General features: G+C 36.1%; 2 protein-coding genes across 2 annotated transcripts in view; one reads left to right on the forward strand and one right to left on the reverse strand.

The window, feature by feature from the left end:
- Positions 1-9394, forward strand: part of ZNF117 (zinc finger protein 117) — a 35557-nt gene extending 26163 nt beyond the window's left edge. Inside the window, 6 exon segments of the mRNA XM_063608894.1 lie at positions 4024-4150; positions 4658-4753; positions 7218-8768; positions 8771-8849; positions 9177-9216; positions 9218-9394. Coding sequence (XP_063464964.1) covers positions 4024-4150; positions 4658-4753; positions 7218-8768; positions 8771-8849; positions 9177-9216; positions 9218-9265 — 1941 coding nt within the window. The 3' untranslated portion in view covers positions 9266-9394.
- A 13500-nt stretch (positions 9395-22894) lies between these two features.
- On the reverse strand, positions 22895-24018 carry LOC129489873 (acyl-protein thioesterase 1-like). Its single transcript, XM_055293051.2, has one exon. It carries the CDS (start codon positions 23806-23808, stop codon positions 23263-23265), a length of 546 nt encoding a protein of 181 aa, XP_055149026.1. The 5' UTR covers positions 23809-24018; the 3' UTR covers positions 22895-23262.
- Between the last annotated feature and the right edge of the window lie 1231 nt (positions 24019-25249).

Below are 25249 nucleotides of genomic sequence, written 5' to 3' on the forward strand. Positions count from 1 at the left end.
CAGATAAATGGAAAAAATGTGAGTCTTAATTTTTAAATTTTTACTAAAACTGGTGCTTGCAGAGAGATATTCCATTTAGCAACCTGTTTTCTATTCCTGCAGATGCAATAGTTGCTCCACAAGTCACAAAAAATTAAAATAAACACAATTAAAATTTCTTTAAGCTACATTAAACTTTTCCTTTCTGTATCCCTCTCCTCTGTCTATATTTAGCTTTTTATTCTGTACATATTTAAATAAAATCAGTGACAGAGAAACAGAACAAATAAAAATGCTGCACTTTTAATCTAAATCCTGAGAATTATTAAACACTTAGTACCAGCTCCCAAGGTGTTATGAGGATTAAATCACATAATGTGTAATTCCCAGTAAAGTGCTCTGTAATATCCTCTTCAGCACATAGTACCTGCTTTATAAACATTGCATTCGTACATGTGAAAATGTTTTTCAAATGCAGATTTATTCAGATATGGCTGCCTTCTGTTTGTTCTGTAAACTTTAAAGAGCCAGCAAAGAATATGAAAATTGATTGTCTTCATTTGAACTAGAAGTATTTGTGTCGTGACGAGAATGCTGAGTGTAAGGGACTCTGCTGTGCCTGCTTTCTCTAACTAATGCTAATAACGAGCCCAGGAGGAGCATTCACAGGGGACTTGTTTGAAACACCCATTCATGGACCCTTTCCAAACCTGCAGAATCTCATTACATAGAGTGGGGCCAAAATCACCAAGTGATTTATAAGCTCATTAATGCTTGGAAGGCAGTGCTTACCTAAGTGGTTATTAGCCCAGGCTTCTAATTAGGATTACATGACCAATTTGCAGAAATCTCTTTACTCTTGCCCTTTCCACATGTTTATTACTCTGGGTGGAAGCATCCATGTTGTTTTAGTTAAGTTTCTCATGTGACTCTAAGGTGAGGACAGAATCACGTATGAGTTGTTCAAGATACATTCATGTGAATTGAGTTGTGTTTTGTTTTGTTTTTTGAGACCCACTCTTGCCCAGGCTGGAGTGCAGTGGCATGATCTTTGGTCACTGCAACCTTCACCTCCCAGGTGCAAGTGATTCTCCTGCCTCAGCCTTTCGAGTACCTGGGACTACAGGCATTTACTACCATACCGGTAATTTTTTTGTTTTTTTGTTAGAGATAGGGTTTCACCATGTTGACCAGGCTGGTCTTGAACTCCTGGCCTCAAGTGATCCACTCGCCTCTCCCTCCCAAATGCTGGAATTAGAGGTGTCAGCCGCCATGCCCAGCCTGACAGTTAAGTTTTCTTTTTCAGTAAAGGGTGTTCACAGGGCTGGACCTATTTGGATTTGGTAAGGAGAGGGCAGTGTGGCCCATATTTCCATTACTGTAGCAGAAATTACTGGTGTCTGTGGCAGTGGAGGGCACATTAGGACAGCAACGAGGAAACTTATTTTCTTTTTTTTCTTTTTTTTGACACGGAGTCTCGTTTTGTTGCCCAGGTTGGAGTGCAGTGGCGCGATCTCCACTCACTGCAAGCCCCGCCTCCCGGGTTCTCGCCATTCTTCTGCCTCAGCCTCCAGAGTAGCTGGGACTACAGGCCCCCGCCACCACGCCTGGCTAATTTTTTGTATTTTTAGTAGAGACGGGGTTTTGCCATGTTAGCCAGGATGGTCTCGATCTCCTGACCTCTCGATCCGCCCGCCTCGGCCTCCCAAAGTACTGGGATTACAGGCGTGAGCAACCACGCCCAGCCGGAAACTTTTTTGCGGATTGGGGGAATGGAGTCTTGCTCTGTCACCCAGGCTGTAGTGCAGTGGTGTGATCTCAGCTCACTGCAACCTCTGCATCCCGGGTTCAAGCGATTCTTCTGCCTCAGCCTCCCGAGTAGCTGGGATCACAGGCACGCACCACCACGCCCAGCTAATTTTTGTATTTTTAGTAGAGAGGGGGTTTCACCATGTTAGCCAGGATGGTCTCTATCTCCTGATCTCGTGATCTGCCCCCCTCGGCCTCCCAAAGTGCTGGGATTATAGGCGTGAGCCACCGCACCCGGTTGGAAACTTACATTTTTATCTCCATGGAGCAGCTTATTTTTCCTGAATCTCTTCTTTACAAAGGACAAAAATGGGCAGACTTTTTCTGCAGGTCTTGGACATTCTGCCTGTGGGTGTGGTGGTGGCAGGTAAACAAGTGGTGCTGACACCTTTAAAAGCATATTGTCAACATGCAGGTGTAACTTGTCCGTAGAATCTCATCTTAAAAGGAATCCCAGAGAAAGAGGAGAAAGAGGAAGACATGGCCTCTTTTTTAGCTTAATGTGTCTCAGATAGAGAGCTGTGTCCACTCTGCCTCCTGGAATGCCATGCGTTTAGTTCTTGCAAACCTTTACTTCTCTAATGAGTTTGTCTTAACTACTTTTTAAAATTCTTATGATAGTCAAGGGTCTCTGAAAAATATTTTTTCCTACATACCAGAGGCTTCTCTACATCTCTACATCATAGCTCTTTATATGCCATGTAGATATCTCATTATGAATTTATAATCTGCAACATGAAAAATGTTCCCTCTGTGGCTGTTGAACATGGGAAGGTGTGACTACTCAAGATTCCTATTGGGGAAAAGCTGGGGTCTTTAGTAAAGAAGGAGAACATGTAATGTTGAGGATCCATCTCTGTTCTCCATTAGCTCTATGCAGAACACAATTAATAAAATGCTTTTTCGAACAGAATGGTATTTATTACCCAGAAAGTTCTGAAACAAATTATTAGGAGATAGATACCTGCTCTTTAGGGTGCTAAAGAAAGACTACTTAAAATCACTATTAAAAATTACAGAACATACGAATTATCTGTATCTTGAAGTTTCCATAAAACTCATGTTTTTTTATGGTTAAATTCAAACTCTGATTTACTTTTGAGATTGATATCACAGCAGCGATGCTGCATTTTTCTGTGTGCATCAGCACATTACAAAAATTTGTCCTAGTGCGGTTGATGTTAATGATTCAATTGGTTAAAGAGCTCTTGGACAGATTTCTTTACTATAATTATTTTTGTCTTCATTATTAAGTATCTTTTTGCTGCTGATGTGCGTGTAAACCATCACATTTAATCTGGCAGCTGCCTTTCTTTCTTAGGTTTTCTGTGCATATATCTGCCTTAGGAAAATGAAAGCTGTCATCCCTTTTTACAGGCCAGAAAAACTGGGAAAAACACAGGCTCATCCACTTACTGGATGTTTGACAAAATACTCTTCTTGGGCCAAAAACATTGACATTATTGGTCAGCTTGTTAGAAATTTAGAACATCAGACTGTTCGAGATCTTCTGAAAAAATAATCTGCATTAACAAGATCTGAAGTTTATTGTACACATTAAAACTTGCGAGGTACCTTTTAACTCAACATATCTTTTTCATCTCAAAAATATACACAGCTCATTCTGTATGATGCAGATATAGCATTTAAAAATAGACATGTTTGAGTTTATGCCCTAATTTATACTGTATTATCCAGAAAAGTACCATATATACACAGATGTTGTGGCTCTTTTTTTTTTTTTGAGACGGAGTCTTGCTTTTTCACCCAGGCTGGAGTGCAGTGGCACGATCTCGGCTCACTGCAAGCTCTGCCTCCCGGGTTCACGCCATTCTCCTGCCTCAGCCTCTCCGAGTAGCTGGGACTACAGGCGCCCGCCACCACGCCCGGCTAATTTTTTGTATTTTTAGTAGAGACGGGGTTTCACCGTGGTCTCGATCTCCTGACCTCGTGATCCGCCCGCCTCGGCCTCCCAAAGTGCTGGGATTACAAGCGTGAGCCACCACGCCCGGCCTTGATGTTGTGGCTCTTATGCCACTTTCTTTTCTCAGGGTTAGATAATACATTAGAAAATATTTCTGTGTTAAAAATGAATTTATGAATAATTTCATTCACTCCTATGTCAGAACCAGTTTTCTTTACTGTTTTATTTTACTTTGAAATTTAAAATTACGCCCATGACCACTTGGTAAATGTATGTGATTTTGTATATGTATGTGTTTTTGTGTTTTTCAGGGACCATTGATATTTATGGATGTGGCCATAGAATTCTCTTTGGAGGAGTGGCAATGCCTGGACACTGCACAGCAGAATTTATATAGGCATGTGATGTTAGAGAACTACAGAAACCTGGTTTTCTTGGGTGAGGGTAACTTCAATACACATTTTCTAATATACCCTAAAGGTTTTATTTCTCTTTTTTGTAGAATGTTTTTGGTGATTTATGCTTTGCATAAATTGAGTTTCAGATCCTTGTTTTCAAAAAAATCTTTTAGATTTGTCATTGTAGAAAATAGTTTATTCAAGACATTTCATCTTTACCATAACTTTCCACATTCCTGAGCTGATCTTTATCATTCAGTCTTGATTAGTGGTAATTTTAGAAATTTATTGGCATAAAATATTGTTGCACACACCTTAAAATCTAATTCCCGACAACAATTGTTTTGATTCAGTAGTACCAGGTAGTGAAATTAAGAAACTACAAATTTAAAATATTTTCTAAATCTCTAGTAATTTTTGTTATAAATTAGCATTTGGGGATTAATTTACTAGAATATTCTATTACATTATCTTTACTGAGCACATTACTAGGTTGGTAATTGGAGAATATGTGCAATATTTATGTTATTTATTTTCAATAAAACAGATATTGCTGTCTCTAAGCCAGACCTGATTACCTGTCTGGAGCAAGGAAAAGAGCCCTGGAATATGAAGAGACATGAGATGGTAGCTAAACATTTAGGTAAGTGAGAGTGAATACACAGATGGCACAGAGAAGAGGTCAAAGGCCAAGGAGAAGGCCACAGCTTAAAATGTGATTTGGTAAGCTGTGTTCTAAGGAAATAGTTTCTGGAAAGCCTGAGTTTTTTTTTATTTTTCTCTCACAAAGGACATATTTTGTATTGTTTTTCAATTCTCTAAAGATTCCTCTTTCCCTTTAGTGATCTGTCTTCAATTTCACAGTGAAAGCCAACGTCCTCTTCATGGGATATAAAAGACTGCACAATCTGACTGGTTTTTTGTTGTTGTTGTTTTGGGGGACACACAAATATGCATAATTTTGAGAAACTCTATGTTAAACAGTTTTTTAAATTCTGTTTTTGCATCAAGTCTGAAATGTGTGAGTAGTGGTTTCTGTGCCATTGGTTTTTTTGTTGTTGTTTATTTTTCTCCATATTCCATTCTGTTTTTGCTACTATAATTTTGAAATATAGTTGCATATGTAAGGCATATGCAGTGCCAATATACCTTTTCAGGATTTGGCTATTTTGGATTGGCTTTTTCTTTTTATTTGGCAGGACAGATTTGCTGCTGGTATTGTTCTCACTTGACAGCTATTTTCTTCAGGACTTTGACAATGTCACACAGTTCCCTTCTGACCTGCAACATTTTCTTGAGAAATTCACTCATTACCTCATAAGACTATGCTTATAAATAACATGCCACTTTTATCTTGCAACTCACAATATTCTCTTGTCTGTGACTTTTAAAATTGTGCTTACATATGTTCTTGTAAATATTTTTGTGTGTATTCCAGTTTCTTTGTTAACCATTTTCATTTTTACATCAGTTTTTCTTATAATTTTTCAGTTCCTTTTTTATATTTTTTACCTCCACAATTTCTGTTTTTCGATATTTTTAGTATTTTTGTTATCCCAATTTTTATGATTTTTAATAGTTGTCTGTGTTTCTTTTTTTTTTTTTTGAGACTGGAGTCTCGCTCTGTTGCCCAGGCTGGAGTGCAGTGGCGCAATCTCTGCTCACTGCAAGCTCCGCCTCCCAGGTTCACGCCATTCTCCTGCCTCAGTCTCTCCGAGTAGCTGGGACTACAGGCGCCCGCCACCACGCCCGGCTAATTTTTTGTATTTTTTTAGTAGAGACGGGGTTTCACCGTGGTCTCGATCTCCTGACCTTCGTGATCCACCCGCCTCGGCCTCCCAAAGTGCTAGGATTACAAGCATGAGCCACCGCGCCCGGCCAGTTGTCTGTGTTTCTATTTCATTCATGGCGTATTATTCAATTTATGTTAACTTTTTAAAATTAATTTATTTTTTTAATGGTTGCTTTCTGAAAATTTTATAGTATTTGATAGAGCTATGTTGCCCTAAAATTTTGTATACATTGTAATCTTTAATTGAAATTTGAACATTAAAAACAAGCTACCTGTCACAGTGTCTATAATGTAGCTTTGTCCTGGCAAAGTCTGAAACCATTTGTCTTAGCTAGAGATCCATAGAGTCTTTCAAACATGTTCTTAGGATGTGTCTTGTCTGAAATGTTCTAGTTGTTTTTTAGTTAAAAGACTTTATTCATGTTTCTTCTTAATAGTCATCACTTGCTACAACTGTTCCCTCTCTGTAGTACAGCCTCTTTCCTGCTGTAACATTTACCTTTGATCTCAGCAGACTCAAAATGTCACTCCAAAGTATATCACTGTTAATTTCAGCACTTTATGTCATTGGAGACAGAAACCAGTGTCAGCAAAAGCACCAAATAAAGCCAGAAATAAAAATGTGGGTGTGTTATTTTTCTTGTCTTTTGAAAAAGAAAGCAAAAGTTGGTAATGTACTTCTAAAGACACTATGTTATACTGAGGAGCAAAAAGAGCTGTGTTGGGTAAATGTAATAAACTTTTCTTTTCCTTCCATGTGGCTTTTGGAATTGTGCTAACCTGGAACACTGCACACACTTAACTCATTTATAAATTTTCTTTTCTTTTCTTTTTTTTTTTTTTTTGAGATGGGGTCTTGCTCTGTCACCCAGGCTGGAGTTCAGTGGTGCAATCTCGGCTCACTGCAAGCTCCGCCTCCTGGGTTCACGCCATTCTCCTGGCTCAGCCTCTCCAAGTAGCTGGGACTACAGGCGCCTGCCACCACGCCCAGCTAATTTTTTTGTATTTTTAATAGAGATGCGGTTTCACCATGGTCTCGATCTCCTGACCTTGTGATCCGCCCGCCTCAGCCTCCCAAAGTGCTGGGATTACAAGCATGAGCCACCGCTCCTGGCCCCATTTATAAATTTTCTACAAATGCATTTTGGTCAATATGCTTTGGTTACATTTATATGTCTATGAAGGAATTCAAACCTGTGGTATTTTGCTATGTCATCTTGCTTACGTAGTTTGTGTAACTTTATGGGTTAGATTTGTAAAGTATATTCATCTGAGTCGAGCAAGTGAAGTAATTTGTTATTTTTATTTCTTTCAGTTATGTTTTATTATTTTGCCCAACACCTTGGGCCAGAGCAGAACATAAGAGATTCTTTCCAAAAAGTGACCCTAAGAAGATATAGAAAATGTAGATATGAGAATTTACAGTTAAGAAACGGCTGTAAAAGTGTGGTTGAGTGTAAACAGCACAAAGGAAATTATAGTGGACTTAACCAATGTTTGAAAGCCACCTTGAGCAAAATATTTCAATGTAATAAATATGTAGAAGTTTTCCATAAAATTTCAAATTCAAATATACAGAAGATGAGACATACTGAAAATAAACATTTTAAATGTAAAGAATGTGGCAAAATATTTTGCATGCTTTCACACCCAATTCAACATAAAAGAATCCATAATAGAGTGAATTTCTACAAATGCGAAGCATGTGGAAGAGCCTTTAACTGGTCCTCAACCCTTAATAAACATAAGAGAATTCATACTGGAGAAAAACCTTACAAATGTAAAGAATGTGGCAAAGCCTTTAACCAGACCTCACACCTTATTAGACATAAGAGAATTCATACTGAAGAGAAACCCTACAGATGTGAAGAATGTGGCAAAGCCTTTAACCAGTCATTGACCCTTATTACACATAATATAATTCATACTGGGGAAATTCCCTACAAATATGAGAAATGTGATAGAGCTTTTAACCAAGCCTCAAAGCTTACTGAACATAAGTTAATTCATACTGGAGAGAAACCCTACAAATGTGAAGAATGTGGCAAAGTTTTTAACCAGTTCTCAACCCATACTACGCATAAGATCATTCATACTGGAGAGAAACATTATGAATGTGAAGAATGAGGCAAAGCTTTCAACCTATACGTAAACCTTACTACACATAAGAAAATTGATACTGGAGAGAAACCCTACAGGTGTGAAGAATGTGGCAAAGCTTTTAATCGATCATCAAACCTTACTGAACATAAGAAAATTTATACTGGAGAAAAATCCTACAAATGTGAAGAATGTGGCAAAGCTTTTAACTGATCTTCAAACCTTACTAAACATAAGAAAATTCATACTGGAGAGAAACCCTACAAATGTGAAGAATGTGGAAAAGCTTTTAGCCAGTTCTCAACCCTTACTACACATAAAATAATTCATACTGGAGAGAAACCATATAAATGTGAAGAATGAGGCAAAGCTTTCAACCTATATGTAAACCTTACTACACATAAGAAAATTGATACTGGAGAGAAACCCTACAAGTGTGAAGAATGTGGCAAAGCTTTTAACCAAGTGTCAACTCTTACTATACATAAAAGAATTCATACTGGAGAGAAACCTTACAAATGTGAGGAATGTGGCAAAAGTTTTTATCGATCCTCAAAACTTACTACACATAAGAAAATTCATACAGGAGAGAAACCTTACAAATGGGAAAAATGTGGTAAAGCTTTTAACCAGTCTTCAACCCTTTCTACACATAAGATAATTCACACTGGAGAGAAATGCTACAAATGTGAAGAATGTGGCAAAGTTTTTAACTGATCTTCAAACCTTACAGACCATAAAAAGATTCATACAGGAGAGAAATCCTACAATGTGAAGAATGTGGCAAGGCCTTTAACCGGTCCTCAACGCTTACTAAACATAAGGTAATTCATACTGGAGAGAAACTATACAAATGTAAAGAATGTGGTAAAGCTTTTAAACAGTTCTCACACATTGCTATACATAAGATAATTCATACTGGAGAGAAACTCTACAAATGTGAAGAATGTGGCAAAGTTTTAACTTATCCTCAAACCTTGCTGCACATAAGAAAAATCATACTGGAGAGAAACCCTACAAATGTGAAGAATGTGGCAAAGCTAACCTATCATCAACCCTTACTCCACATAAGACAGTTCATATTTGAGAGAAATCCTGCAAATGTGAAGAATGTGGCAATGCTTTTAACTAAATCTCAAACTTTACTAAACATAAGAAAATTAATACTGGAAACTTACAAACCTGAAAGATGTGACAATGATTTTGACAACACCTTCAAACTTTTCTAAACATAAAGGAAATCATACTGGGGAGAAATCCTAAAAATATGAAGAATGGTACAAAGCCTTTAAATGGTTGTCATGCTTAATTGTAGGTAAGATAATTTATACTGGAGAAAACTCCCAGAAGTGTGAAGAATGTGGCAAAACTTTAATTTTCACACCTTATAGCACAGGAAGGCACTTCAGAAAAATTATACAAATATAAATGTGGAAAAGCCATTAATATCTGCTTACATCTTACTCAACATTAGAGAGTTAGTGCTTAATAAAAGCATTATAAAAGCAATTAGTGTAAAATCAGAAAATGAAAGTTTTTTTTTTTTTTTTTTTAAATGGAGTCTTGCTCTGTCACCCAGGCTGGAGTGCAGTGGTGTGATCTTGGCTCACTGCAACCTCTGCCTCCCAGGTTCAAGCAATTCTCCTGCCTTAGCCTCCAGAGTAGCTGAGACTACAGGCGCACACCACCACGTTTGGTTAATTTTTTTATTTTTAGTAGGGACTGGCTGTCACCGTGTTGGCCAGGCTGGTCTTGAACTCCTGACCTCAAATGATCCACCTGCCTCTGCCTCCCAAATTGCTGGGATTATAGGTGTGAGTCACTGTGCCTGACAAATATAAGCCTTTAAAGAGAAGAAGGTTTTCATTTTGAAGACAAACATTAGGAACATAAAGAGGGTTGTAGTGTCTTTACTTGTATCACAGATTTTATTGTACACGTTATGCACTAAAGGAAAATCCTGAAGCAGTGCTCAAACTTTGATCAACATCAGGGAGTTTATATTGGAGAAAAACTGCAAATGTAATATATTTGGAAAAACGTTTTTCAAAAACTACTGCTTAGAAAACACCAGGGGACTTATACTAAAATATATTTTTGCAGATTCAATAAGTATAAAAGAAATTTAATCAAAAATTAAGTGTGTGTAAATATCAGAGAATTCACAGTAGAAATATCTAAGGCACTGACACTTTAGACATTGCACTTAATGAGTGTGCTGAGTACAGAAAATAATCCAAAATTAAAGTTGGTAGATAAATTATTTGTATATAACTTTAAAAGAGGTAGAAATATTTTTAGTTATAATTACATTTAAAGTATACTTTTTTCTTTGAAAAAATTACAAAATTTTTAAAAAGTGAATGATGTAATTCAACTCAAATTACTTCATGCTCTTCATTCCTATTGTATTCACATGTGAAAGCATGTGATCAATTGTTGCCTCATCAAAGATATGAGACATTGTTTTTTGTTAGGTGGGCAATATTTTTTACCTTTTCTATGGAAGAGTAAAGACATTACAGTGTAGGGTGCATGATAAAAATCTAAGTGGAGAGGCTCTTTGTGTTTAATTTATAATATTGAATGATGTATGAGGGAGGCGTTCAGAGGAATATTCTGCATTCTAGTGAAAATATCTTTTATTTTAGTTAAAATTAAATTAAAATTAGTAATATATCATTTTACTAATTGTACTTTTATGTATTAAAATGCAGCACATTTTAAAAATTTTAGATTATTGTGAACTTAATTTTTTAATTAAATTTTTTTTAACATGTTAAGACCATTGTGCATTCAATGAAGTGTTATTATGCCACTAACTTTAACCTATCCCACCTTACTCAAGGGTATTGGTAAAAGATAGTAACAATGTACTATTTAATCACATAGTGGACTAACATCTCTAATAATTTCTCTTGCCAGTGACTTTAAACTAAAGAACTTAAAGAACATTGTTCCCATAGGTTAAATTTTTATTCTTTTTTCTTATTTAAACATATTTTTCTTAACTTTTGTGGGTACATAGTGTGCGTATATATTTATGCTATATATGGCATATTTTGATACAGGCATATGAATATGTATTAATCACATCAGGGCAAATGAAATATCCATCAACTCCAGCATGTATCATTTGTATTACAAACCAATTCTACACTTTTAGTTACTTTAAAATGTACAAGTAAATTGCTATTGACTATAGGGTCATTTTCATGGGTATAATAAAAATTATATACAAGTATAAATAAAATCCTGAGTCTTAAAATTCTGAGTTCTGCTTAAACATTTTAAAAATTTTGTTATGTATTTTTCTTTGAACATGTCTCTCTGCCTGCAAACATAACAGAATTTTAATATTGGTTTACATAGAGTTAACTATACCCATATATTACTCTAAAAATAAACGTTAGGTGCAAGAAAGTTATGGACTCTTTTTGTGTGAGTGTGAGTTTGTACCTATTTTCAAAAGAAAAGAGTAATATTGGAACAAAACAAATATTTTAATAAAGTAATGTACTAGACAACTGACAACTTCAAAAATGCTGAAAGTAAATCTATACTCTGCTTTGTGTTGAATTCATTACTGCCAAATCTTCTGACTTATGATTCAGAATCTCTCCATGCAAATTTTGTTTTTACTTGCCTGTTAGTCATGCTAGACCTATAATTTTCTTGTTTCTTATCATTTTTTTCTTTTATATGTTATGAGGTATTTATTATGTGAGCTGTTCATGGATTATAAGAATGATTTTTATAAAATTTAGTACTGCACACAAGATAAGTTTTAGATATATTTCCAAAATTGTTTATTAATTGTATTTAGTTAGAACATTCCATTTGTTCTTTTAATTGGAGAATCCTATATAAGCCTATATTTCTTATTCTTTTCTCTTGTTATAATTGACATAAGTAAATTTATTTATTTATTGGGCCAATTTGTTCAGGTAAGAACTAGGAATGCTTCATAACTCATGAGGATGTTTTTATATATAAATGTGGCAAACAAATATGACAGTGCTTGCTGTGTAACAGATGCTCCATAATAACCTGTAAACATTCCTGCTGGAGTTAGTTTGTAACTTCAAGTCAGAGATGGAAAATACCAATAGTGAAGAAATAACATTGATTCTTCATGTGCAGATAACATTTTTTTTCCATGCTGCAAAGCTAAATCTTGCTGAATTTAAAAAGAAATTTGGTTCTTTTATTTCCTAATTACTTTTAGTTTTGTTTGTCTTATTATGTGACTTCTGTGTATTCATCGCAGCCCTTCTTCTTTTTCTATGTGATGGCTACACTTTTCTTACTGTTGTCTTCATGCCATGTCATTTTATACGGTATTTTGTAGATTTTGATGAGAAAGTTGGTATTTTTAATGCACTCAAAAATTGCTTTTTATTGGAGAGTGCTTATCAATATAACTTTCTGATCAGTTAACTAAGATAAAAGGCATACATTGTCCATAGGTGAGAGGATTAAATCAGTTAGCATTGTTTTTTTTTGTTTGTAAAAGGGAAAACTTATTAAGTTTTTAAACAGAGTTATTAAACAGAGTTTCACTCTTATTGCCCAGGCTGGAGTGCAAATATATTGTGGCAAATATAAAATTTGCTAGAAAATACATCTTAGAAATTAAATTATAAGAGAGCAAATGGTAAGTGAAGAATTTTAAATTTAATTTTCTATGATATAGCATAACATACATTTCCATGTAGAATCTTTTATTTTTAAGTGTGAATTTAAAGGTTGCAAAATAATAAAATAACTTCTGTTGATGTGATGTTTGGAATAATATTTCTTTTTTACATTGATATTACAATTCCGAGGAATTTTTCACTCATTATTTTTTTAGTGGGTGAAGGTGAATGTACAGTTCTTGCTTTTTGTCACCTAACTATAGTCAGCTTCTTGGTCATTTTCTCTAGAAAACTTTTGAAGATTATGGCAACTTTTGGATTAAACATTTTCTGTTATTTTTATGCAAATTTGTTTATTGTGCTCACAGGGTGGCCAGTCATGAGACCATAAGCAACAGCTGCCCTTTTAGTGTCTTTCATGCCATTATCATTTGTAATAAATAAATGTATACTTTATTCTGCAAAACATGATGTTTGGTAATTCTAGGTAATTAAGGCTTTACCTCACATCATTAACAATTTTGTGGTCAGAGTATGTGACATTGTCAACGTTTTTCAAAAGCACAACTACATTATTATGATCTGTAGTCACTATACTGTACAAAAAGATCTCTTAAACTTATTCCTTGTATTAAACTATAATTATATATTCTTTGACCAACATCTTTCAAAACCCCCCTTTTTTCTAAATACCTTGGTATCTGGTGGTCATCACTTTACTCTCTACTTTAATGGGATTAAGTTTTTTAGAATCCCTGTGTAAGTAAAGTCATGAAAAATAATCTTTGTGCCTGGCTCATGTAGAAAAATATAATGTCCTCTAGGTTAATTCATGTGATTGAAAATAATAGAAATTTCTTTTTTAAAGACGAAGAGTATTCCATTGTGTATATATGCCACATTGTCTTTATTTACTCATAAATTTTGAACTGTTGGTTGTACATTTTGGTAATTGTGAAGAATGGTGCAGAAAACATAGAAGCATAAATGTTTCTTCATTCTGATTTCACTTGTTTTGGATATATAACAGTAAAATTGCTGTACTGTGGTTTAATTTTAAATTTTTTGACAAATTTTTGTTTTTCATAGTGACTCCTCATTCACATTCAAACCAACAGTGTGCAAGCATTCCTTTTCTTCCTACTTTGACTAACACTTTCTTTTCTTTTTAATAAGAGTAATTCTAACAGGAGGGAGTTGATAATCTCCTAGTTTTTCTTTTTACTGTCCTCATTATAGTTGATATTGAGCATTTTTTATATATCTCGACCATTTGTCTTTTCTTGAAAAATATTTAAGCTTTTGCTCATTTTTAATAGTTATTTGTCTTTTGTTGTATAGTCATTTAAGTTTTTTATGTGTTTTTGTTATTAACCCCTTGTCCCACGTGTGATTTGCAAATATTTTCTCCCATTTTTTTCAGTTGTCTCATTTTGTTGATTGTATCAGATTCCATGAAGCAGCTTTTTAATTTCAAGTAATCTAACTTATCTATTTTTCTTTTCATTTCCTTGGATTTTGAGGTTAAATAATAAAACTCACAGCCTAGATCAATGTAATGGGCTTTCACTCTATATTTTTATAGTAATTTCTGAGTTTTAAGCCTTACATTTAAGTATCTAATTTTAGTTGATTTTTATATATAGTGTGAGAAGAGGGTCTCATTTTATTTCTTTGCATGTGGATATAAAGTTTTCTCAACCTCATTTATTGAAGAGACTGTCCTTTTTTAAAGAAATTATAAAATAAATTAGCTTAAATACGTGGATATATTTCTGATGTCTTTTCTGCTCCATTGGTCTATGTGTCTGTTTTTATTCAAGTACCATACTGTTTTGGTTACTATACTTTGTAGTATATTTCAAAGTCAGGTATAGTGATACCTTCAGCTTATTTTTATTTTTTTATATTTTTTCTGCTTGGTTGCTTTAGCTATTCAGGGTCTTTTGTGGTACCATATAAATTTTAGGATTGTTTATTTATTTATTTATTTATTTTTTGAGACAGTTTCACTCTTGTTGCCCAGGCTGGAGTGCAGTGTCATGATCTCAGCTCACCACAACCTCTGCCTCTCGGGTTCAAGCAGTTCTCCTGCCTCAGCCTCCCTAGTAGCTGGGATTACAGGCATGTGCCACCATGCCTGGCTAATTTTGTATTTTTACTAGAGACGGGGTTTCTCCATGTTGTTCAGGCTGGTCTCGAACTCCCGACCTCAGGTGATCCGCCTACCTCAGTCTCCCAAAGTGCTGGGATTATAGGCATGAGCCACCATGCCCTACCAAATTTTAGATATTTTTTTAAAATTTCTATTAAGTATGTCATTGGTATTTTGATAGAGTTTGCATTGTATCTGTAGATCATTTTGTGTAATAACAGTTTTAGCTGTACTGATAAGGCCAATTCGTGAATAAGTACTATTTTTCCATTTGTTTATTATTTAATTTTTACTTTAATGTTCTTTAGATTATAATGTATGGTGTTTTAACATTTTGATTAAATTGATTTCAAAGTATAGTTACTACAGTTATTGTAGATGGGATTGTTTTTTAATTTCATTTTGAGGTAGTTAATTTTTAATGTATAAAGATGATACTATTTAATGTTGATTTTAAATTCTGCAAGTTTAATACATTTGTTTATTAGTTCTAGTGGTTCTTAGTGAAGTGTTAGTTTTTTCTATACTGTAGATTATATTATGTGCAAAGAGGGATAATTTAACTTTTTGGTTTTTTCAATCTGGATTCCTTTTATTTTATTCTCTAATTTCTCTGTCTTGAATATTTAGTACTACATTCAGTAAGTCTGAAGGAAGTGGGCATCCTTGTCTTGTTCTAGCTCTTAGAGTAAAAGCTTACAACACTTTCCTGTTTAGTATGTTGTTAGCTTTGCATTTTTTTGTTATACATGGCATTTATTGGCTTGAGATGCATTTGTCCTGTACCTATTTTTTTCAGAGATTTATTGTGAGGGAATGTTGAATTTTTTTGAAACTTTTATTCTGTATTTGAATGTTAGATTTGTGAAATCACAACTAATCCCATATAAATACAGAACATCCTCAGATACTACTATAAATATCTCTATGCATGCAAACTAGAAAATTTTTTTTTTCTTTTTTTTAGATGGAGTCTTGCTCTGTCGCCCAGGCTGGAGTGCAGTCGCGCAATCTCGGCTCACTGCAAGCTCCGCCTCCCAGGTTCCTGCCATTCTCCTGCCTCAGCCTCTCCGAGTAGCTGGGACTACAGGCGCCCACCACCACGCCCGGCTAATTTTTTTGTATTTTTAGTAGAGACGGGGTTTCACCGTGGTCTCGATCTCCTGATCTCGTGATCCGCCCGCCTCGGCCTCCCAAAGTGCTGGGAATACAAGCGTGAGCCAATGCGCCCGGCCGAAAATTTTTAAAAAATAGATAAACTGTATACACACAATCTCCCAAGACTGAACCAGGAAGAAAGAGAAGTCTTGAACAGAAGAAAAATTTATAATAAAATTAAATTTGTAATTAAAAAAACCCTACATAGTATAAAAAGCCCTGGATCAGATGAATTCACAGCTAAATTCTACCACGTATACAAAGTTGAGCTTGTACTAATCCTTCCTAAGTTGTTATATTAAGTCAGCATCATCTGGATACCAAAATTTAGTTAAGACAACAAAAAAAATCTATAGTTCAATATGCGTGATGAACATTGAAACAAAAGTCATGAAGTACTAGCAAGCTGAGTTCATAAATCAAAAAGTTATTTTGCCACAATCATGTGAGTTTTATTTCGTGAATGCAAGGGTGTTTTATCATATGCAAGTCAATAAGTGTGACTCACCATATAAAGATAATTAAAATGATTAAACCATATAATTATTACAATAGATGTGGAAAAATCATTAAAGGAAATTTAATGTTCATTCATAAAAATATTCTCAACATACAAGGCATTGAAAAAACATACCTCACAATAATAAGAGCCATCTATGACAAATCCTCAGGCAACATTATACTGAACAAGAAAAAGCTTGATGCATTCTTATGAATAAAAATAAGAACAATGTCCACTCTAAATATTCCTATTCAACATAGTTCTGGAAGTCCTAGCCAGAGCAATCCAACAAGATAAAGAAAAAAGAAAAAGAGATCCAAATAAGAAAAAAGGAAGTCAAATTATCTTCACTGATGATATAATTCTCTACTTGAAAAACGTTAAAGATTTCTCCCAAAGACTCCCAAGCCTAAAAAATGATTAAGCAAAGTGTCAGGATACCAAATCAATGTACACAAATGACTGGCATTTCTATACACCCTGAATAACATTCAACACTTGAATAACATTTAAGCAGAGAACAAAATCAAGAGCACAGCTCTATTTAAAATAGCCACAAACAAAAATAATATACGTAGGAATGGATTGAGTCAAGGGGTAAAATATCTTTAGAAGGAGAACTACAAAACACTGCTGAAAGATATCAGGGACAACACATACAAATGGAAAACATTCCTTGCTCATAGATTTGAAGAATCAATAGAATTAAAATGTCCATGATGCCTAAAGCAACCTGTAAATTAAATGCTCTTTCTATCCAACTATCAATGCAACTTTTTGTAGAATTAAAAACAATGGTTTTAAATTCATATTGAAGAATAAAAGAGCCCAAATAGCCAAGGCATCTTTAAACAAAACGAATAAACCTGGAAGCCTCACTTTACCTGACTTCAAACTGTATTACAAGCGACAGTAACCAATATAGCATGGTTCTGGTACAAAAATAAACATGTAGAGCAATGAACAGAAAAGAGAGACTTGAAATAAAGCTACACTCCTACAACCAACTTATTTTTGACAAAGTCAACAGAAACAAACAAAGGGGAAATAACTTTCCATCTAATAAATGGTACTGATAAATAATGGACTATATAGTTAGTCATATGCAGAAGAAAAAAACTGAACTCCTACCTCTCAGCATATAAAAAATGTAACTCAAGATAGATTAAAAACTGAACATGAAGCTTCAACCTATGAAAATCCTATATGGCCTTCCTTCCTTCCTTCCTTTGAGACGGTCTCCCTCTGTTGCCCAGGCTGGAGTGCAGCAGCATAATCTCGGCTCACTGCAACCTGCCTGCCTAGGGCTTCCGTGATTCTCCTGCCTCGGCCTGCCGAATACCTGGGATTGCAGGCGCACACCACCACGCCTGGCTGGTTTTTGACGTTTTTGGTGGAGACAGGGTTTCACCGTGTTGGCCAGGCTGGTCTCCAACTCCTGACCTCGAGTGATCTGCCTGCCTTGGCCTCCCGAAGTGCTGGGATTACAGTCTCTCTCAATGCTCAATGTTGCCCAGGCTGGAGTGCAATGGCGTGATCGCGGCTCGCTGCAACCTCCACCTCCCAGCCGCCTGCCTTGGCCTCAAAAGTCCTAAGATTACGGTTTCTGCATGGCCGCCACCCCGTCTAGGAAGTGAGGAGCGTCTCTGCCTGGCCGCCCATCGTCTGGGATGTGAGGAGCGCCTCTGCCTGGCTGCCCGGTCTGGGAAGTGAGGAGCGCCTCTGCCCGGCTGCCTATCATCTGGGAAGTGAGGAGCGCCTCTGCCCGGCCGCCCATCATCTGGGAAATAAGCGTCTCTGCCCGGCCGCCCCGTCTGGGATGTGAGGAGCACCTCTGCCCGGCCGCCACCCCACCTAGGAAGTGAGGAGCACCTGTGCCTGGCTGCCCCGTCTGGGAAATGAGGAGCGCCTCTGCCTGGCCGCCAATGGGTCTGGGAAGTGAGGAGCGTCTCTGCCCGGCCACCCCATCTGGGAAGTGAGGAGCGTCTCTGCCCGGCCGTCCCATCTGGGATGTGAGGAGTGTCTCTGCCCGGCCGCCCCGTCTGGGAAGTGAGGAGCACCTCTGCCCAGCCGCCTGGTATAGGAAGTGAGGAAAGACTTTACCCGGCCGCCCTGTCTGGGAAGTGAGGAGCACCTCTGCCTGGCTGCCCTGTCTGGGAAGTGAGGAACACCTCTGCCCAGCCGCCTATCATCTGGGAAGTGAGGAGTGCCTCTGCCCGGCCGCCCCATCTGGGATGTGAGGAGCACCTCTGCCCGGCTGCCACCCCATCTAGGAAGTGAGGATCGCCTCTGCCCGGCCGCCCCATCTGGGAAGTGAGCGCCTCTGCCCAGCCGCCAATGGGTCTGGGAAGTGAGGAGCGTGTCTGCCCGACCACCCTGTCTGGGAAATGAGGAGTGTCTCTGCCCGGCCGCCCCATCTGGGATGTGAGGAGCGCCTCTGCCCGGCCACCACCCCGTCTAGGAAGTGAGGAGCGCCTGTGCCCAGCCGCCCCGTCTGGGAAGTGAGGAGCGCCTCTGCCTGGTGGCTGTGCAAACTTCCAAGTGTGAAGTGACAGCCTTTGTAGTAGAATGAGTGAAGACACTGGCACTGATAATGTAACACCTTGACAGCTATCTCAAGTCATTGATGGTGGAGGTATTGGAATTATAGAAGAAAGCAAACACACAAATTTGACTAAAGGCGATTTTGTGACTTCTTTCTATTGGCCCTGGCAAACCAAGGTTATTCTGGGTGGAAATAGCCTTGAAAAGTTGAATATATATATGAACGTATCTGACTTTTTTTCCCCATATAGTTCTTACTTTGTGCATTTGATATTCAGTTGTGTTTGTAATCACGGAAAAATAAAAGCATATATTAAAAAAAAGAAAATCCTATATGAACACCTAGAAAATACTCTTGTAGACACTGGCCTCTGAAAAGAATTTGTGACTAACACCTTAAAAGTAAATGCAACAAAAATAAAAATTGACACCTAATTAAACTAGATCTCCTGCACAGCAAAAGAAATTTGACAAATAGACAAGCTACAGCATGGAGAAAAATATTTGCAAACTGCATACAACAAAAAAATTAATATATAAAATCTATAAGAAATGTAATAGGAAGAAACCATAGAATATATCAATAGATACTTCTCAAAGGAAGATATAAAAGCTGTCAAGAAACATGCAAAAAATTGCCCAACATCTCAAGCCATTAAAGAGATTAAATCAAAATGACAATGTGATAGCATCTCACACCAGTTAAAATGGCTGTTACTAAAAAGTCAAAAAAAATAGCATGTTGTGGAGAACAGGGAATGAATGTTTACACACTCTGTGAGAATGCAAATTAATTCTGCCTTTTGTTGATTACTTCAGCCTTTTGTTGGAGCCTCTACTTCAACAAAAGATGCCATGAATTTCAAGCTATTATGCTGACACATATATTGTCTCTAGAAGGGTTCTGGTTTGTTTGCAATCAAGGTGTAGCATTTCTGGCTTCCCTTGTGCTGCTTTGTTTGTGTGAAATAGGAAGGTAGGAAGTAAAGCATGACATTTCTATTTTCTACAGCCACAGCATGTGAATTCTAGTGTTATGTCAACTAGAAACAATGTCAGTATTTCAAAACTGACAAAAAGAAATTGATACTTTATCTTTTTAAATGTTTTTATAGATTATAAAAATTTATAGTTTCTGAATTATATAAGTTAAACAACCTGAACATGCAGATACCTAAAAGTTTTACCTAGATAATAGTATTAATATTTTAATAGGTTATGATTGTGAGTCACAGCTGCCCCATTGAGTTTACTGGAAAGCAGTTATTTATCTTCTAAGTGTATATAGAGAATAGGCTTTCATAATCCTAAACAAAGAGATCTTTTAAGATTAGCACTATATTTAGATTTGAATAAAATTCATAGGCTTGTAGTAACAGAAATTTTAATATATTTTCTAGTAGAAAAAAGTCAATAGAAATAAGTTATTCAAATGAGTTTTAAAAAAGTTCACGTGTTCATTAAATAACATTTAAAATTACATTGTAAGTGACTGATTTGTAATTCCAATCTATTTCATTTTAGTCACTGAGAAAACAATACCGTAAATTATTCAATCAGAAAAAATATTCTTATATTAGTGTTTCTGAAACTTTCAGAAACTGTAGACCACTCAGTGGATGGGGAGGCATGTGCAGACCACAAATTTTCCATGTAATAATAGGCTCATCTTAGCTTTAATATAAAAATTAAATATATTTCAAAAGTAAAATTAGTGGCTTTTTTAAGTCATGAGAGACATTATTGTTAGAACCCATTTGCCAAATTATTTGTGTTAGGCTTAGTAATAAGTGCTTTGAACCAAAAATCAAGTTCTACATACTATCTCAGGGTAAAAAGAAAGTGGTTTTTGTCTTATTTATTTTTACCAATGAAATATTTTTATTTTTAAACTGTTATTTTAGATTTAGAGGGGGTACACCTAGCCTTTCTAGACTTCCTTAGTAATTGGTAAATTTCTCTTTATTTTGTCATTATTACTTTTTCTGCACTCAGGCTGGAGTGCAATGGTGCAAACATTGCTCATTGCAGCCTTGTACTCCTGGGCTTAACATATTCTCCCTCCTCAGCCTCCCGAATAGCTGAGACCACAGGCACAAGCCTGTGTGCCCAGCCCATTATTATTACTTTTAATGTCTGCTAGTTCCTGGGGTGCACAGAGATTTAAAGGTCACATTCTTCCACGGTTTGCACATAACATGAGCACTGGAATTAAATAGGTAGGTCCCACAGGGAAGGCAGTGCCCAGGAGAATAGAATCTAGGTGTGGGTGTGACCATTCTCCTTCTCAACTTGGCTCTTTCTTGTTGTTTGAAGAGACAGAGTAATACTGGGAGGCAAAAAAGGACCTTGGGCTTGGGGTCGGAGGGTGTGATTTGAGGTCTGGAGTTGATCTCTTAAGGCTATGTGAAGTTGGCACTGTCCCCAACCTCTCTCCTGCATATGCAAAATGAGAAAAACAAGGCTGGATGAACTGAATTCCCTTTCAGTCTTTTTTTTTTTTTTTTTAAGTTTTTTATTTCCATAAATTTTGTGGAACAGGTGGTATTTGGTTACATGAGTAAATTCTTCTTTTTTTTTTTCAGAATTAAATTTTATTTCACATTGATAGGAATCATGAAAAACATTTACATTTTCCCATGTTACAGCACAACATTTCAACGGAATATTTCTCGACAGAAATTATATCTTGCTGATTTGTAGAAGTGAAATGTTTATGTTCTTCAAGGTAAAGAAAAATGACATAGTAAATGATTGTTTAAAATTTTTAAATCCAGACATAAACATGTGGCTTCATTAACATCCTATGTAGTCCATTACTAAATTATTTCCATTATTGATTAGCACCCATTTATAAAGATGCATTCTTAATATTGTTTTGGTCAGCTGGAATACAGAAGAAAAATTAACGCAGTTCAGAAATATCAAGCATACATTTTTGCTACATATTAATCTGTATGGTAACTACAATTTATGTATAGGGTTCTGACTAGCCTTTATTACCCATAAGTTTGTTTTCAAATAATTTTTACCAGTAATCTGGTAAAATTTAAAATTGACAATTTAAAATGATTGCTATTTTTATGTTTGCATGAAAAACTAATACAAAAAATAATTTGACTAACGTGAAAAATTCCAAATAAGTCCACTGGCAGATGAAAATAAAGCAAAAAATTACAATAGATTCCTCATCTTCTACAGTAGTTGGTTTCAAACGTGTACAAAGTAAACTCTATGCTATGAGAAGATGAAATCATCTTAGAAGTTAGTTTTTAAGATCAGTCTTAAAGATATTTCAGAACATACTAGAATATGATCTAATTATTCTTTCAGTTGTTTACAGAAAAATAAAACCACAGAATTATTCCTGTTACCTGGGTTGAGGATCATAATAGCTAGGTGTAAATTTGGATAACGTACAGTAATTTGAAATAAGTAGTGCATGAAGTTTTAATGTCTGGTTTCTCTATAAATCATAAATAGATTTTAAATACCTTATATCTGTGACCCAGAATGTCAAATTACAGCATGTATTGACAGTAGCTGTCTATGGCAGAGAGGCAATACTTGGTCTGCTATGAAGGACAATAAAGAAAAAACAAACTTTTTTTTCCTTGAGAGAAAAGAGTATTAAATAGAAATAATATCAGGGAAAATAAAAGCCTGGTCCCAAAATAAAAGGGCCATTAATTGAAGAGAACAATTTTACTTTTTCTTGACAATAAACAGCATTATCCCTATTATTAGGAATAATGTAATACCACCTCATTCTTATTATGTATTAGAATCTATGTATATATGAACACATATATAAAAATACAGACACTGCATGGTGACTAAGAAATTTTGGAATAAATTCATAGACTAAGTCACAGCATGCATAAGTTGTTTATATCTTAACTGCTCATTTATACCTGAACAAATTTTCATTAAGCATACTGCTAATTTTCAAATGATGTAATAAAAAATCTGGTGGCAGTACTGTATTATTTTGATGAATTACATTTGAGAAAAAAGAAGCTACCTGCTTCATCTATTCTAATATAGTATATCCTGGGTCTTCTTATAAGAATACATGCATAGAAACTTAAAAGATCATAAATTTCTCATGAGGAGACATTATTTGATCTGTGTCACTGGCATGTATTTGCAAAACATTTTAACACTGCAAAACATTAGAAATTTGAAGACTGGGTATGGGAAAAGGTTTATACTCTACTACAGTGATGCTGGTGTACTTCTACACAAGGCCTCAGTGACGTCAATCAATTGGAGGTAGGAGTTTATCAATGAATTGCTTGACATCCATCATTTCCTGTTGACACGAACTGTGCATCATACCTTCATAGGTTTTAAAGGTCATATTGGCTGGATTCACCAATGTTTTTAGTTTTTCAACCTTAAGAGAACCAAACATCAGGGGAACTAAAAGGTCACAATCCCCGTGGCACTGGAGAACAGAAATATCTCTATTAGCACCACCGATAGGACCCTGTGGAAAGGAAGCCCGAAGTGGAAGCCAGCAACTGAGTGCAGTAACACCTGACAGTTTCTGCTGCATGGTAAGGGCAGTATATAAAGACAAAGCTCCTCCCTGAGAAAACTCTCCCCAAATAATTCTGTTAGAAGGAATGCCATTCTTCACTGCTTGATCAATCAAAGCTTTTATATTTTCTGCTGCCTGTTTAATCCCAGATTCATCCTCCTGTGAATCTGGTGAAAGCCCAATAATATCAAACCATGAAGGTATAGCCATGTTCATATTTAATGTAACAGGCCTAACAGGCCTGCAAAGGCTTCTGCCCATCCATGCCCAGTATCTCCCAATCCATGCAGGAAAATTACCTTGTAGGACACTCAATCTTCAAACTTCTTTCATTGAGGACAAGAGTGCGAGGTGACAATAAGGCGATTTCCTGGCGGACTTAGGTTTCCCTCACCCACACACCAGGCAGAAACACGCTGCAGAGGCTGACTCCGTTCCCTAGGCCTACCCGCGGGGTCCCGGGGCCGCACTTCCTCAGCAATGCAGGAAGGAGCTGGGGACTGAGTAAATTCTTTAGTGGTGATTTCCGAGATTTTGGTGCACCTATCACCTGAGTAGTATACACTGAACCCAGTTTGTAGTCTTTTACCTGATGCCTTTACATCCTTATAGTTTAGCTCCCACTTATGAGTGAGAACATACAATGTTTGATTTTCCATTTCTGAGTAGTATTCAATTATATATATATATATATATATATATCTCCACAGTTTCTTTATCCACTTGTTGATTGATGGGCATTTGAGTTGTTTCCACATTTTTGCAATTCCAAATTATGCTGCTATAAACATGCATGTGCAAGTATTTTTTTTTTAAATAATAACTTCTTTTCCTCTGGGTAGATACCCAATAGTAAGACTGCTGGATCAAATGGCAGTTCTCCCTTTAGTTCTTTAAGGAATTCCCACACTGTTTTCCATAGTGGTTGTACTAGTTTACATTCCCACTAACAGTGTAGAAGTGTCTCCTTTTCACTCCATCCACACCAACATTTATTATTTTTTTATTTTTTTTATTATTGCCATTCTTACAGGAGCAAGGTGGTATCACGTTATGGTTTTGATTTGCATTTCCCTGACCACTAGTGATGCTGAGCATTTTTTCATGTGTTTCCTGGCCATTTTTATATCTTCTTTTGAGAATTGTCTATTTATGTCCTTAGGCCACTTTTTGACGAGATTTTTTTTTTCTGGCTAATTTGTTTCAGTTTGTTGTAGATTCTGGACATTAGTCCTGTGTCAGATATATAAATTGTGAAGATTTTCTCCCACTCTGTGGATTGTTGTTTACTTTGCTCACTTCCTTTGGCCATGCAAAAGCTCTTTAGTTTAATTAAGTCCCAGCTATTTATCTTTGTCCTCATTGCATTTGCTTTGGGGTTCTCGGTCATGAAATCCTTGACTAAGCCAATGCCTAGAAGGGTTTTTCTGATGTTATCTTCTAGAATTTTTATAGTTTCAGGTCTTAGATTTAAGTCCTTGATCCATCTTCAGTTGATTTTTGTATAAGGTGAGAGATGAAATCAAGTGTCATTCTTCTACATGTGGCTTGCCAATTATCCCAGCACCATTTGTTGAATAGGGTGTCCTTTTCCCACTTTATGTTTTTGTTTGCTTTGTCAAAGATCAGTCGGGTGTATTTGTGTTTATTTCTGGGTTTCCATTCTGTTCTGTTGGTCTATGTCCCTATTTTTATACCGGTA

This window comes from Symphalangus syndactylus, chromosome 9 (genome assembly GCF_028878055.3).
Source record: "Symphalangus syndactylus isolate Jambi chromosome 9, NHGRI_mSymSyn1-v2.1_pri, whole genome shotgun sequence".
NCBI lineage: Eukaryota > Metazoa > Chordata > Mammalia > Primates > Hylobatidae > Symphalangus > Symphalangus syndactylus.

What these genes read in the sequence shown, in the direction of transcription:
- LOC129489873 (XM_055293051.2), bottom strand. Translation starts at nt 23,808, where the DNA reads ATGGGCAGAAGCCTTTGCAGGCCTGTTAGGCCTGTTACATTAAATATG.